At 40.0% G+C, this 17,118-nt stretch overlaps 1 protein-coding gene across 11 annotated transcripts in view; it reads left to right on the top strand.

The window, feature by feature from the left end:
- The window catches only part of SGMS1 (sphingomyelin synthase 1), a 301,381-nt gene that overhangs the window by 275,690 nt on the left and 8,573 nt on the right, over nt 1-17,118 (top strand). For all 11 annotated transcript variants that reach the window (XM_028481655.2, XM_055081266.1, XM_024121177.3 and 8 more), the window contains one exon: nt 4,093-4,210. In XM_028481655.2, the coding sequence (XP_028337456.1) occupies nt 4,093-4,210 (118 nt within the window). The remainder of the gene's footprint in view (nt 1-4,092; nt 4,211-17,118) is intronic.

Raw genomic sequence — 17,118 nt, 5'->3', positions numbered from 1 at the left:
CCTACCACAAAAAAAAAAAAAAAAAAAAAAAAAAAAAAAAAATAACTAACATGGTTATCATTAAATAACTATCAAAAGTGCTTCTTTTGTAGAGGTCTGGGTCAATACGAAATATGACATAAAACACTAAATGAAAAATCTGAGTTAAGTGGATTTTGATATGTAGCTTAAATGTGATCGGATGTTGGCTCATCTATTGGTACACAACAATGTAGTCTCAGAATAAAATTGGGATTTCTTACACAATTTGAAGCTATTTCCTGAATCTTTTTGTCTTGTGTAATGTATTTATATTTCACCTTAGACTCTCTGAAACTGCAGTTTCCCCATCTGTAAAATGAGGATCATAGCCTTGCATTGCAGGTTATTTTAAGAATTAAATGACACAGAGCTTGGCGTAGAGGAGAAATTTGGCAAAACCCTAGTTACTGTTAATAACAGTCTGGGGAAATTCCTCAGTAGCATTTCTCTGAATCATAAGAAAGATACTGTTTTGCTGGTGAGAAAGCCAATTTCCAAGGAAGTTAATTGAGATGATTCAAATCATCACACGAGCCTCTGCTAGAGTTAGAGCCAGCATCTGTGTGAAGATAAGCCGGAGACGCCTTGTCCCTGTGGCATATACTGGAGGGACCTGAACTTTGCACTGGCCTCCATGATTGCTCCAGAGATGTGGGCCTCCCTGGTCCTGGTCCAGATGCATGTGCTCTCCCCCGTGTTTATCGCCTCCTACTTTGGGATTGTTGCTTAGTTCCACTGCTATGTCTCAGGACCTGTTTGTTTCAAGAGCTGGCAGAGCAGGTCTGAGCACTGAAGGAATTGTGTGTCTTCTGGCTACAGCTCAGAAAGAGACAACTTGTGGGAAACAAAAGAACTTTCCAGTATTTTAATTTTACTTTCCAGTATATTCATTTCTTTCATCGTTTTTTCTTTAGAATTTTAGACCATTGTATCAAATGCCAGAAACAAAGCAGTACTGCTATTTTAAGCCTGTATTTGGTAGTAATTAATCAGGTTCTGTGTACTTTTTCCTCTTTAAGTAGGGAGAGTAAAAGGTTTAATAAAGTTATCCTGGACCTAACATACCATTCTAGCAAGTCTTAATGATTATCTATAAAATATTAACACTTTTATTCATATTTCCCTATCGAATTTAACAAGTATGTTTTTCTTTTCTGTCAGAGAAAGTAGTAATGAGCCTATTACTCAAATACTTGAGAGAAGAATAATCGTGACCAAGTACAAGTGTCTGTGACATGATAGTCATTGCAGAGTGCAAGCAGATAGGAAACAGGCTTCTTTCCAACGTGAAAGGAGAGATGTACCCCATGTGAGAAGAACAGCATTGTGGTTTTGAGAATTATAATGTGCATATTGTCTTTGGCATTTGCTTAATCTCTGGAAATACCTCATTAATGTTTCCTCTGTGTCTTTTTTGTTGTCTTGTTACATTTTTAACTACTTTAAACCTTTTTTCTTTAAAGCACATCTTGAACTTTTTAACTTAAGTAAGAAAGAATTCTAATGTGTGAAATTGTTTGATTAAGGAAAAATACCTTAACAAGATACAAGTTTTTGAAATACTTTTATATCCTGCTTTTTAAAGTTTATGGTAGGAGATTCTTGTTTAAAATTATACATTGGGGCTTCTCTGGTGGGGCAGTGGTTGAGAGTCCGCCTGCCGATGCAGGGAACACAGGTTCATGCCCTGGTCCGGGAAGATCCCACATGCCTCGGAGCTGCTGGGCCCGTGAGCCATGGCCGCTGAGCCTGCGTGTCCAGAGCCTGTGCTCCGCAACGGGAGAGGCCACAGCAGTGAGAGGCCCGCGTACCGCAAAAAAAAAAAAAATTATACATTGAAGATATTCTAAGCTTACTTTCAAAAAGATTAAATACCAAAGATCAGAAGATTCTTATTAATAGTCACTTCCAACTTGTCACCGTGTTAATATTGATGAAGTCACATTGATAAAATCATTTGACTTTTTCACTTCAAGTCAAAGAGTAAATGTGACTGAATCTTTAATGTTTGATACTTTTAAAGTATTTTTTGTTAAAGAATTTGTCTTTTCTCATCCATTATCATTTTTTCATATACCTCATTCTCAGGTAATCCTAAGTCTTTTCACTGCTTCTCAAATGTGACTCAGGCTTGAGATATGGAAATAGTTACTGGTGTTTGTGTGTGCGTGTGTGTATCTTATGTGCACCATGAAACCATCAGGCAAAGGGATTTTAAGATAGTAATCATTCCCAAATGGAGTGATAGGAGTCATTTTATTTGTTTCTCTTCATCTAAAGAGATATATATCTAAATATAGATATAAATATATAAATATATCTAAATATATTTAGATATATCTAAATAGACTTAACAGTTTTCTGTTGTAGATGTTTTTCGTATAGTTCAAGTAAAATGGCAAGTAATTTCTGTTTGTTTGAACAGGATGGTGAGAGAGGGCATTTTCTTTTTGAGAAAAATGATCTTTGTATCTTACAATGTAAAATTCACGTGGGTATTTCAAGTATTTTGGTAAGACATTTATAGTCCAGTAATATTCTCTAGTATTGTCCCTCTTTATATTGTTTAATTATACTGTGCTTTTCATCAAGTGAAATTAGAGGCACATACCTTTATAAAAGACAGCTTTATGCTGAATAAATTCTTGTCCTTGGAGGTGGCAAGCACAGCTTTTAATAAGAGAAAATAAGACATTCTCTGTGGTAAGCAGTTTTGACCCAGTTTCTAAAATCTGGGTAAAGAGGCAAAACACCCAGACTCTGTACTCCCGTACAGCCTAAGGACCTTACGTGAACTGTGTAGTTATGAATGAAATACTAATACAGTTACGTGGGTTATTTTAAAATTAATTTCTAATCACACAAGTGGCATATCACTTCATTCCTCTGGTTAAAAAATACAAATGATACAAATTCTCCTCCAGTAGGAATGTCCATCCTGCATAAAATTAGAGGCACATTGTACAATTATAGAGTGAATGTTCAGTATCCTCAGAGGAAAGCCTGTTCACTGTTTCTAAAAAATGTGTGTTTATTTATGTCAGGTTGCCCTGGGCAAAGGAAAAATTTGAACCCCTCAAGGTTGAGGAGGAGGAGACCCACAGGACTGTGATTCTGGCCTGTGGCAGAACAAGATAGAACAGGTAGAATTAGAAGGGAAGGAACATTCTTGTTCAAGGATACACTTAAGTTTGTACAACTTAATCTAGTTAAAGCCATACCTATGTGGAAATTGCTATTAGGAGAAGTTATCAAACTCAATATACATGTTCACATATACATATCAAATAATTTCATTAGGACCACCAATAAACTTGAAATGGAAAAGATGTCTAATTCTAATTCTTGCTTATTTTGTGATTCATCCACAAAATGTATACATTTGTTGACTGCCATTGTGCATGGATGGCAGGGATTTTCCATACATTATTTCTAATGTTCTTATTTCTGGTTTACAGATTAGGAAACTGAGACTCAGAGATGTCAATAGCCTCTCCCAAGGCCACATAGTTAGCAGACAGAGGTTGGATGCTATCACTGAGACAGGCTCTTTTCTTGGCATCATGCTACCTTGGAGATCTGCTAAGATAATCAGTTTCTGGGATGTACAAGTACAATGGTTTAATGTCTTTGGCTCATTAAATGTCAGAAAAGTTTTGAATTCTCATTTTAATGTCATTGTAATTTTCTGAACATCTTTTTTATGACAGAAAAGACACTCTCTAAATGTTTAACCACAGATACTGAGTCAGCTCTGACCCATCAGAATAGACCCTACTTGTACATCAGTTGAATGTCAACTCATGTTTAAGGCCTCAGGAAGCCCAATTAATAGCAATATAGAGTGTTTTAAACTCCTCTGGCCTTAAAGTTAATATTTAAAAAGAAAAATCAATATCATTCTCAAAATCCTCACCTTAATCTGCTCTTAGCTATAGTTATAATATTCTGATTTCAATCTCTCAAGTCATTTTGGGGTTTGTTTGTATTGTTGGGTCATTGAAAACTTGAAGTAAGTGAACCTGCGAAATTTCATCACTGAGTGTCTGCCCTGTTTTTCCCTTTTTCTAGGTCTATTATTAGCAGAAGATTTTTCTGCATAGTTGGCACGCTGTACCTGTATCGGTGTATTACAATGTATGTAACTACACTCCCAGTACCCGGTATGCATTTCAACTGCTCTCCGAAGGTAAACCATTCCTCGCTGTAATTTCCCTTTTTGTTTGTTTCTCATCTTGCCCAGGGGTCCTTTGACTTAGGCCGAAGGTGAAAATTTCTTTAGAATAGAATCAAGTCCCTTTGCCTTCATCTGGGAACGTTACTAAGCAATACAGCTAGGTGGCCCCACCCTTCTTAAAATTCCCAAACCCTGTCAGTGCTTCGCAGCTGGGGAAATATGTGATCTAGTTAGTGTGATGGAAGCAGTTAAGCTTTGTGTGTGGGCATAGCTCTTTGGTTTCCTGCCATACTTTTAAAATATCATTCGCTCCCTTGATACAGATCCAGAAGCTTTTATATGCTTTTTCCCTCTCTTAGTTGGAAGGTTCGGTTTCAAATGATATTTTTTCCTTCTTTCTATTAATCCCTACAGTGGGAATCCGTAACAGCAGAGCTAGAGACACTATTTCTGTCCCTTTGCACCCTCCACCCACCCAAACAAGATCTCTCCTCCCTGGCGGGACATTTTGCTGTATTGATCTTCTCTAGTAGCATAGAAGCTTTTCTTTAAAATAAACTTTATTCCTCTTCTATGTCTCTACCTTTCCATCAGATTCATGTAATACTCCTTACCCCAACTTTTGCCTTGGAATAATTTCAACTGGAGAGATCATCGGAATTTTATGAAGTAATTAACAGATTTAGTTTTAAAAATGTTTAACTACATTAAAGCTTTTTAATGTAATAAGAAGTAGAAGAAGCTCATTTCCTCGATTTGGGTGGGAGAAAAAATGGAATGCTGTGTGTTTGGAATCATTTCTTCGCATCGCATTTGTGCTAGTGAGACATCCTTTCAATTTCATCCATGTGTACTTTTGTTACTTCCAGAAGAGACATTCTCTCTGATAGAACCTTGGAAGAGGGCTGAAGAATCCAGTCCCTTGGAAGAGGGATTTTTAAAGTGGTGTCTTTATCATTTGAAATTCTGGATCTCTTTAGGTTGCTTGCTTACTGTGGCCCCCTTCCTTCCTAGACTTACATACGTCCTCAGAGAGGTAGCTAGTTTGTTACTGCCCTCTTTCCGTTTTTGCTACAGTCTATTTCCGTAACTGGAGAAGCCATCATAAGGAATGAATGATCCCAAGGTTCTACTCATCTCCATCAGCAGTCCTGCCTCTCTGCATCTCCTTGCTCTTTCTTCAGCCCTTCCAAAGAAAGCCAGCCTCACATCTTCTTTATCCTCTATGAAAGCTCTCAGGCACTTGCCTACAGCTCCTGAGTTAGATGAAATACCTTGTTGTCACTGAGGACCCAGTGATGTAGACTCCTGCTGGGAGGCTGGCTTGATAAGCAAGTGTGTTCTCAGTAGTAGTTTGGTTCTTAAAAAAGTCTGTGCATGAGAAGTTTCTCCACCAAGGAACATGTCATACCAGTTTAGGTAGATGTGGGATCTGGTCCAGCCCATGTTGAAGATGGACCCAGCATCAAGGGGTCGTGCTGTGTGTGTGGCCTTTCTCCCTGATCTGGTTCCAGCCTTGTTTCTTCTTAGGACCTCTGCAGCTCCACCCAGTTGCCGGCAACCCCACGCTTGGTTAGTATTGGCACTTACAGAGTCAGCTTGAGTCATCAGCACATCCAGCCAAGATCCCATAGCTAAATATAGCTTGCGGGTTTTCTTGGTAAAGACAGAGGTAATGGCAGGGACAGTGTGCAAAACCAGACCCAAGTGTGTCACTCATTTATCATGCTGCCAGAAACCCCGACTAGGGCCATCTTTCTGTGACAGTCTTCTGGAAATTAGAATCTTTAAAGTATACAGGAGGGGGTAAAATGTTAGCAAAAATTATTAGTAAAAACTCACTAAATCTAATTCTTTTGTAGAACAGAGCTCTTGGAAGAATGGGTTCAAAAAAACAGTTTTCTGTTCTGAAATTTTTCAGCTGTATCCCAGAGAGAAACCAGTATAAGGAACCACCATATGCCAGCACCCAGATTCAGTAGTTATCAAGATTTACTACATTTGCTTCATCTTATCTTCTATTTTTCTTTTGAAGTATTTTAAAGCAAACCCCAGACAATGTTATTTCATTGCTACATACTTAATATGCGTCTAAAAATTTTGGACATTTTATCTCATAACTTTAATGCTGTTGGTACATTCAGCACAATTAACAGTAATTCTTTGGTATTGGCATTTACCAACCCGTAGAGTATCTGGATTGTCTTAAAAAATGCCTTTTTTTAAAAAACGGTTTGTATGAATTAGGATCCACAGTCTTTATATTACATTTAGTTGTTCAGTCTGTTAAGTCTCTACATTCTAGAGCAGTTCCTTCTCTCCTCCCCACCCCCCGTTTATTTTTTTTGGCATGCGGAATCTTAGTTCCCCAACCAGGGATCGAACCTGTGTCCCCTGCAGTGAGAGCTCGAAGTCTGAACCGTTGGACCGCCAGGGAAGTCCCCCCCCCGCCCCGTTTTTAAACACCATCAGTAACTTACAGAGATCAGAGCAGTTGTCCTGTAGAATATCCCACATTCTGGATTTATCTGTTTGCTTCTTTCTAGTGTCAATTAACTTCTTCCTCTCTCCTCCATATTTCCTCTAAATAGAAAGTTGGCTCTGGAGACTTGATTCAGTTGTTCTCATTTCTTTGGCAAGAACACTTCACAAGTAAAACAGAATGATTTCTGAAGCTAGACAGAAGACTTGGAAAAGGTCTCAAGGCTCAGTGCTGCCTCTTGGAGATCAAGCTTAAGGAATTGAGAGGTCAGACAATGGTCAGAACACTGCACTGGGGAACAGTGTCAGAAGGGAGCGAGGGGTGGTGCTCAAGAGAGATCCCAGAGACCACCTTTGCCTACCTTAGAGCCCTACCCAGGGCTTGGTTAGTCAAAACGGAAAGGAACCTTACTGAAAGTCATCCAGTCCAGTGTCTCAATATCCTCGCCGCCAAATCTTGATCAAACTCTCTCTGAACCATTGCACAGAGAGAGGACTTATCACCCTGTAAAAATACAAACCTACCCAGTAGTAGAAAGAACACTGAGGTCAGCGTGAGAATGATGTCGTCCAGCACTTGCTAGCTGTGCAGCAGTGGCATTTAACTTCTCAGAGCCTCAGTCCCTTTGTTGGCAAGACAGGGCTTATGGCACTTTTCCTACCATCTTAAGGAGTTGCGAGAGTGAAAGAAGGCGGTAAATACACAGGGCTCTGTCGATGTACAGAAATGCTGTACAGAAATAAGAAAGCTTGGTATGGCCATCACGCCTTAACCCCTAGACTCTTATTCATCCAGAGAAAATGTATTTAACGTGCATTAAGCACCTGCTGTGTCTGAGGTCCTGGAGTGCAAGGGGGTGAGCAAAGTAGACACAAGTCCTTGCCTTTGTGGAAAGTGCTTTAAGACCACCTCATCCAAACTTGCATCTTATATAATGTGGAAAATGCTGTGATATAAGGACCATAAGCTAAGCCGCTGGCCCTAGGGATAAGAGAAGTGGAGACAGATTTGAGCAATATTTAAGTGGCTGAATCAGTACAGCTTAGCAATACATTTGATTTAGGGAATGAGGAGAGAAAGGAAGGATTTCAAAGGCAACTGGCTTTTACCACTGGGATAATTATAAGGTAAGGAGGAAAATGGAGTTAATGACTTCAGATTAAACAAATAGAGTCTGAGGTACTTGTGAGATATCTAAGTGGTGGTGTCCGGGCCAACTAGCAGTCTACGTCTGAAATTGAGGGGAAAATCAGCGCTAGAAATTAAATATTTGTGATTCATAATATTCTCGGTGGTGTTAAAGCTGTTGGTATGGATGGAAAGGCCAGAGACAGGACATTAAAGTACGATGCTTCCAGAATTGGTTATCCCCTGACTTGAGACAACGTCTAAGGCCTGTTGGTTGGTGGATATTCTTAATGGTTATCAGTCATCATAAAACTCCCAGGGAAGAGAGTTGAGCTTTAGAATACGACTTTGTTTAACATGGGCACGTGAACTTAAACTTGGTTCTGCCAACATACAAAGCCCCATAATTAGTTTACTTAATTCTTCCCTTAACACCAGTATTCAAAACGCATGGCTTCTAAGAAAAATGTTCCAACGGGTATGCAGTGGTAATTAAGAAAATTGTTCCTAGTGTTCATTCACTTGATGGCAGTGTACTCTTTACTTCACAAAATGTCATGGCTTAGAGAAGTAATCGTTATGTGAAATGATGAGGTGAGAAGAGAAGGGGGCCTGTCATCAGATGCTCCTGCAACAGAGATGAGCTGCTGGGGCGTGAGAAGGGAAGGAAGCATTCAGTTCCTGGAACAGGAGCTTCTGGGAAGCACTAGTCCTGTATCCCAGTGGGTGTGCGTGGTGGGCTTATGAGGCTGCCAAGTTTGTGCAACCTTGATCACCCCTTGTTAATCTCAACACAGCTTTTCTCCAAGGAGCATGTGTCCCAACCAGAAAACACCTTCTTGTCATCTTGTTCCAACCTTTTAGGATTCAGTTTTTAAAAATAAAAAAGGCAGAAACATTTGAGAATTCTTCTATGTTCTAAGCTTTATGTAAGGAATTTTTGTTGTTGTCGTTTTAGCAAACCCCACAAGAAAAAAAAAAAAAATGAAGAAAAACCTGCCCCAGATAACACAGATACACTGATGTCATTGGAAGAGAAGGAATAACTTATGCTGTTTCAACTCTCATTTTAATAATCACTTGAGTTAATCTAATGCCTAAGCATTAAAGTGAGATTCATGTTGGTTCTGGTTTTTGGTCTCCATGGTGACCTTAGATTTGAAAACCTTCAAAACGAGAGAGTTACATTACATCCTGGGTGCTTAGCTGGCTAACGCATTAATCTGACGTGGTGTTTTCAGTGGAATGATTCTCTTGAACTTCAAAGACGTGTCTTTTTATTTTTCCATCCGGCATACTTGAACATAGCCCACTGTTGGACAAGGCTGAGATTAATTGGACATCTGAGATTAATTGTTCAGTGGAACAATAAAATACAAATATAATAACAGAAAGACTTCCGTGTTCTTTCCTGCCACTGTCAGTTTTTTTGCATTGCATGAATTAGAAAGATCAAAGCACCTCCTTCAATTCGGTGCTAAGCTGTGATGTAGTAATCCTCAGCCTCAAGGGTCTCTTTACTGGCATGTGTTCAGTCTTACAAGGCACAAGACTCATTGCTTTTTAGGATTTTATAACCTTTTAAAGTTCTTTCCTACTTTCTTAGGTAACAGCTTGAGTGTTCAAAAGCTGCCCTCCTTGCTGACAAATTTTGATATTCTGATTAGCTCCTGCTAACCTTATCAGCATTTCAGAATATGGCTTGTGTTCTGTTACCAAAATAGCTTCATGTCATCCTGTTGAATTGTGTGGAATTTAAATTGTCAGTGCTTGATTTTACCTAATTTTCTGCTTGCCTCCCAGTTTCTTATCATCAGTATAATTTTCCATTTTGTTCATTCTCATTTTTTAAAAAATTTCTTGCTTTATAATTTCCAGTAACCTTCCCCATCCCAAGTCTCTTCTTCACGTTCCCATTTTTCTCTCCACTGTTCTCTTCCTTTCTCAGGATGAGAAAAAAAGAAAAAGAAAAATGTACTAAGTCACTTCTTTCTGTCTTAAAAAAAGATTACTTTTTCTCCATTTTAAAGAAACTCTACATTCATTATAGATACATTGTAAAAATGTAAAAAAGGAAAATTTTTACACTCGTGGTTCTATCTACTGTTCATGTTTCAGTATATTTATTAGTTCTTTATGTGTATTTTTCTTACATAGTTCTGATCATGCTTTCTGTGCAGTTGTTCCTGTGTCTTTATAGTTCACATTTGTTATATGCATTTTTACATGACTTTATAAACTTTCTAAATGGTTTTCTTATTTATGGGAAGTCTTCAGGAAGACACGGATTGTGAGGCAAGGAGATTATAGATGTGACTTCTTTTCATAAACAAGCAGATTGCTTACTTCTGAACAAACATTTCTAGAGGACCTGTCTTGCGTGGGGTAAATTTTGAGGATACACAAATATGTAAGACAAATGGGGCATCCAGAAGCTGTGACAGACATGTAACACATAAAATTATTCTCTGACTACAGTCTTCACTGTGATAGGCGTGTGGTGCTCAGTTGCCATGGAAGCAGAGAAGAAGGTGGCAAACTTTGGTGTTTGCTGCTCTGAGGAGGTGCCGTCCGAGCCAAGTCTGAAAAGGATGAGTAGGTGTTTGCCAAGTCGAGCTAAAGGGAGAAAACAGAAAGGATGTGAAAGGAAGTCTGAGGGCGCAGGTAAAGTTAGATACGCCTGGGCATGTGATCCTGTGGGCTGAGTGGCAGAGAGAAAGCCGGAGAGGCAAGTTGTGGGCAGATTTTAAGGGGTCTGGTCACCCTTCTAAGGAGTTTGGCCACAGGAAGCCAGGAAAGGTTGAAGCAGTGAATAGGATGTGATCACATCTGTCCCTTAGAAAGCCATCTCTCCAGTGATACAGAAAGTAAGCTGTTTGGGAGAGAGGAGGGGAGGTAGACTCCGAGCGGTGCTAAATTATGTCTACCTGTTTCGTGCCAGGTATGATTCTCAATGTTTTTTCATTGAAGTCTCACAGTCATGAGTGGGAGGAAGTTGCAGTTGGTCCAGAGATGCTTGACTTGCATGTTGTCTTGCAGGTACTGAGTGGCAGAGGCAAGAAGTTTGGCCGCATCTCTGTTCTTGGTACTTCACACGAGGGAGGCAGATGAGGCTGCTTTTGTGTGGTTTTTTGAATTTAGAGATGAGGAATGCCTAGACCAGGGCAAACATTGGGAAGGTGACAGGTTTCCTACATGGCAGCAGCCATCTAGTGTGAAGAGGTCACCAGGGTGAAAAAGCATTCACTGAAGAAATCCAAAGAGCCTCGGAGGTGACGCTATATGACTCTACACGAAGTGTGATCCACTGTGTCAGAGTACAGGCAGATGGACAGCAGGACTTTTGTCCTGAGGAAGGTTCCAGAGCTTCCCAGACACTGCAGGCCAGTGGGTTCCATTCAGAAGCCATACTGTCCCTCTTGCGAGGCTCCCACTGGCCACGTGTGAGACCATTTGAGCATCACAATGATAATTATGACAGTAATGAATTATAATACATTAATAAGAAACATCTTAAAAATTAGTGCTGGTGGAGAAAAAATTAACTGCTAGATATAAAAGAAATATTAGAAATAGAAAATCACCATTTTACAACCACTGTAGTAATAATTCAAGCAAGAATCATCAACAGATGCTAAAGCCACTGGGTGAAAGGTGGGGCACCATAATATTTATATAGTTTCAAAAAGTCACAAACTGCTTGTTAATAATAAAAGGGCAAAAGTGTGTATTCGGAGGAGAAATCTGGCAGACACTCTGGCAGCCAAGTGATCAAACCAGCAGCAGGACAGATGATATCGGATGCTTTTTGATATGATGCACTGGGTAGGACACATCATTTCTGTATATTCCTGCCAATGACATTTAACCTGAGTTTAAACATAAGGAAACAATCAGATTAAGCCAAATGGAGGGACATGCTCTTGATATAAAAAACTAGACTGGTCTCTTTAAAAATGTCAGTGTCATTAAAAAAAAAAAAAAAGGAACTGAGAAACTAGTAGACTAAGAAAAATTAAGAGTATGACAAGTACCCTCAATATGTCTCCTCTGATTGAATCCTAGATTCGGGGGGAAAGCTCTACAGGACAATGTTGAGACTATGGAGGAGACTGAATAAGGATGTCTATTAACCATGATAGTATTCTATCATTGTTAAATTTCGTGAGTGTGATTACAGAAGAAAATGTCCTTGTTTTTGTACATTTAAGGGTAAAGTGTCATAATGTATTCAACTTAATTCTCAAAGGGCCCAGGAAAAAAAAGTGGGAGAAGAAGGAGAAGCAAATGTGGCAAAATATTGATAATTGATGAGCCTAAGGATGTTCATTATTCTCTTCTTTAGAGTTACACATTTTCAAAGCAAGAATTTGAGGGAATTTTTTTTCAATTTTCACTTCATGACCAGGTGGGCTACAGAATCTCTCAGATATAATTTTTGTTAGAGGGAAATCTTGCCTGACTGAAATACTGGATTTCTTTAATGTGACAAATAAGTATCTGGATAAATGGAAATCCATAGCTTAACCTTTATTTAAGATTTTATGAAGCCTTTGATAAGTCTCCTTACTAAAGGCCATGAAAACAGTTTTACGTTTTTACTGGGGGAAAGAGAGGTTGGTAGGGGATGAGTGCTTTATTGCTGATGATTATTTAGAGACCCCTCCCCATTAAAAAAAAAAGCCTGCCTGGTATAGGAACTCTTGGATACATTGGATAATGGAGCAGTATGGAGAGCCAAATCCCTCAGAGCTCAGTGGAGGGAAAAATGTTTTTAAAGTTGTATATCTGAGTTCTAAGAGGATGTGCATAGGGAAATCTCCCTACTTCAGATCATTTGAGATGGATATAATATTTGTGGATGAAACTAAATCTTCCCAGGAATGAAATGATAACCATCTGAGGAAGAATTCATAAAAGTGATCACAGATGAACATCCGTGAGAGCTGTGTATTTAAGGAGAACCATCCAAATTTCACTTCTTGGCTGCTAAGCGTTGAGTTCTCACTTACGGAACTCCTCACCCAAAAGATGGGCCTAACTTGATCATTGTAATGTGGTCTGATATTTGTATAGCACTTTATAATTTTTGAGCAATCACTTTTATAAACATTACCTCCCTTGGGCAGTGAGGGTTGAGGATGAGGTGGTGGTGTTCTCGCCATTTTACAGATGAGAGAACTGAAGCTAAAATGGGTAAAATGGTTTGTCCAGAGCCGCCTGGATGGTTAACCCAAAACTGGGGCTTGCGGCTGGATTTATCCTCATTTTTTTTTTTTTTTTTTTTTTTTTTGCGGTACGCGGGCCTCCCACCGCTGTGGCCTCTCCCGCCGCAGAGCACAGGCTCCGGACGCGCAGGCTCAGCGGCCATGGCTCACGGGCCCAGCCGCTCCGCGGCACGTGGGATCCTCCCAGACCGGGGCACGAACCCGTGTTCCCTGCATCGGCAGGCGGACTCTCAACCACTGCGCCACCAGGGAAGCCCCTCATTGTTGTTCTTATGACATAAGCTTAGAGGTCTTTGGAGCATCCCTCCTACACTCACAATATAAAGCAAGGAAAGTTAAGATCAAACTGAGAACACCTTGTTCAAGAAGGCGGAAAATGTGTAATTTGTTTGGGAAAGATTCCCATGGAAATAACTTTTTAAGAGATGGGGAAATTTGATTTAATGGAAAAAAACACTTATGAAAAATAGATCTTTAGTGAATAATGAATAAAATTTTTAAAACATTCAACTACATTTAAATGATTTATGTAAAATGGATTCAATTTCATTAGCATGACAAAAACCAAAAAAATGTGAACCTGGAGACATTGTCCAGCCTTTGTTATTTGGAGAAGTGTTTGCACCAATAGCTGCTCTTTCCAGGCACCCAAAAGGCAAGATCCTTTAGTGAGAGGTAAGACATTTGGATCTGATTCCAACTGAGTCACTGTGAAATAGAATAATAGCGCCTCTATTTGCTTATCTGTAAAATGGATATAATTACATATACACTAACCACCTGATAGGCTTGTGAGGCTACAATGAGATAATTGATAGGAAAACTCTGTTAAAAAGTTGGAATCTCTGTACAAACAAAATGTAATATTTTATTATGTAGAAACGACCCTACATTCCTTTATGTTGTTTTTTTTACTCCTCAATCAACAGTAATAAAAAGGTGTGAGAAATTATAAGGGACAGTTTTTTTTTTAATTGGCATATAATTGCTTTACAGTGCTGTGTTAGTTTCTGCTGTACAACGAAGTGAATCAGCTCTATGTATACATGTATCCCCATATCCCCTCCTTCTTGGACCTCCCTCCCCACCTCCAGTCCCACCCCTCTAGGTCACCACAGAGCACTGAACTGATCTCCCAGTGCTATACAGCAGGTTCCCACTAGCTATCTATTTTACACATGGTAGAGTATTTATGTCAAACCTAATCTCCCAATTCCTCCCACCCTCCCCTTGCCCCACTGTGTCCACACGTCCATCCTCTCCATCTGAGTCTCTATTCCTGCCCTGGAAATAGGTTCATCTGTACTACTTTTCTAGATTCCACACATATGCATTAATATATGATATTTGTCTTTCTCTTTCTGACTTCACTTTATATGACAGACTCTAGGTCCATCCATATCTCTACAAACGACCCAATTTTGTTCCTTTTTATGGCTGAGTAATATTCCATTGTATATATGTACCACATCTTCATTGTATATATGTATCACAGAAGGTCTGAGAAATTATAAGGGGCAGTTTTGAACCTCACTGCTGCTGTGATATCTAAAACATTCATCAAACTTAGCAACACACCATCTTCCCCTCAGAGTCTTCAAGGTCCTGCTCAAGGGCATTTCATGGCTCAAATTAGTTCTTAAGTGTCCATCACTGGTTAGGAGGGCCATGTGCCTGTTGAAATTCAGGAAGTGGCATAGTTTTGCTGCTTTTGTTTGGGAGTTGAAGTTGAGGCAGGGACCGCAGTACGTAGCGTGTGTTTCCCAGTTGCAGGCTGCTCAGGACATGGATTGATAGGGATTCCACTGATCCTCCTGACCCCTGATGCTTGATTCCCTTAGCGGATCTGACCTATGGTCTGCGTGTTGAAGAGCAGCTTTCTTTACTTGCCATGGATGATAGTGAATTTTCTGTTTTGGAGGAAGACTTTTCTTCTGGAACAAGACAAGAAGTTATTTGCCCTGGTGGTAGTAGGTAGATTCATTGAATGAATGAATGAGGACAGGTCCACTGAGAGACACCTGACTGTTCCTGGTGGTTGTTATGGGGCATGATGGCATGACATTACCTTTGTAAGGAACCTAGGCTGCTCAGAGCAAGGTTGCTTCATGTGTATCCGGTTCTTGGTTTATGCAGGCTTGGGGAGGCGCTGGCAGTGTACAGGTAGCGTGCAGTTTGCAGATAATACATACGTGGAGTCAGAGGACTTGGGTCCCATTCCAGCTCCCAAACTGAACAGCCAGGGGACCCAGGACAGAGTTAAGACCTGCCTCGCTGATTTTTCAGGGCTGCTGTAAGGTGAAGCATTGGTAAGACGCAAGGATTATATTAAATAGCATTTCTGCTCTTTAGCACTCACTTTTATCCCTTCCTCCAGGTTATACCAAAGCCATTGATTCGTGCAGCATTATGTGATGAGTTTGGGTTCCAGGTTCTCCCTCTCCTGCCAGCAGGGGATGAAGCACAGTGAATGTCGCCACTTTTCAGATGCACTTAAGAGAAAAAGCAAGTGCATGAGGCCATCTGCAAACTGAATGGTGGTGAACAGCCTATCATCAGAGCACTGTGTATTCAGCATTGGAAACATACTGGGGGAGCCTGCTTTTTAGTAACCAAAGTCACACTGGTTCGAACCCCGGTGGAGTGGTCTGTCTCTTTCAGAAGCCTCTGCCTTCCGCTCTCAGTTTCTTTCCATGTCTTATATTGCTTAAGTGATTTGGCCACTTAATTTCTTGGCCGTTCATTAGAAGTGGAAGAAAATTGCTCTGTTTTTACTGAAAAGTGATTTTTCTCTGACCCTAGGAGATCATAATTCACCTAATGATGCAGATGCAAGACCTTGTCACAGCTTTGTAGTGCCCACTGAGAAAGTGTTTGTGTGAATGTCCCCCAAATATCTCTGCTTTCAAAGATGAGCACTCAAAAGTCTACTGATGGGGAGGTTAGAGCTCCAGGTACACACTCCATCCTCTTTCCCACTGAATGCAACCCAAAACACAGGCCGCAGTGTCTGGAGCAGCCCTTTGAGGACTCTGGAAAATGGTAGCAGGCAGAGTGGAGAAGGAAACTAAAATGAGAAGTAAGAAAGATCAAGCTGGGAGTTTCCTGTTTTTGCTTCTTCCTCTTCCTCCTTCCCCCTCCCCCCCTCCTCCCCTCCTTCCTTTTCCTCCTTTTCCTTTCTCCCTCCTCCCCCTTGCTCCTCCGCCATCCTCCTCCTCCTCCTCCTCTTCCTCTTCTTCTTCTGTTTTCTTCCCATGTCTCCTGCCTGTACTCAGAGGTAACCTAAATCTCAGAACTGCAGAACTCCACAGGAATCCCCTCCTTTCTAGCCCAACAAGCAGGAATAGAAGTTCCCTTGGGTTAGAGACGAGAGAACTCCTACCAGTTTCCATGCAAACCATGCTAACACGTAGTGTGTACATCCTAGATTTTTTTCTGTGCATGTTTTTTTAAACAGTTATAATTATACCAAACATTTTGTTTCATTTTTTTCCTCTTGGTAGAAGAAAATATTTATGATATAACTTACTACAGAGTCATTGTATGCTTATTTTTAAATAATGTATTAAACAATTATGGCCTAGTTCAGTGCCTTTGAATCACCTCAGATTCTGGCTCAGTGGGTCCTGAGAGGGTACAGGCACACCTTATTTTATCGAACATTGCTTTATTACCCTTTATAGTTATCGCAATTTTTAGAAACTGAAAGTTTGTGGCAATTCTGGGTGGAACAAGTCTGTTACCACCATTTCTCCAACATCATTTGCTCACTTCACGTGTGTGTCACATTTTGGTAATTCTTGCAATTTTTCAAACTTTTTGTATTTGTTATGTGATCTGTGACCAGTGATCTTTGATGTTACTACTGCCACTTGCTGAAGGCTCAGATGATGGTTAGCATTTTTAGCAATAAAGTATTTTTTAAATCAAGGCACGTACATTGGTTTTTTAGACATAATGCTATTGTACGCTTAAGAGACTACGATATCCATAACTTTTTATGCACTGAGAAACCAAAAAATTCGTGAAACTTGCTTAATTGGAATATTCGCTTTATTGCTGTGGTCTGGAACCGAACCTGA

The sequence above is a fragment of the Physeter macrocephalus genome, chromosome 20, assembly GCF_002837175.3.
Source record: "Physeter macrocephalus isolate SW-GA chromosome 20, ASM283717v5, whole genome shotgun sequence".
Taxonomy (NCBI): Eukaryota; Metazoa; Chordata; class Mammalia; order Artiodactyla; family Physeteridae; genus Physeter; species Physeter macrocephalus.
This window is presented reverse-complemented; position numbering and strand designations above follow the sequence as displayed.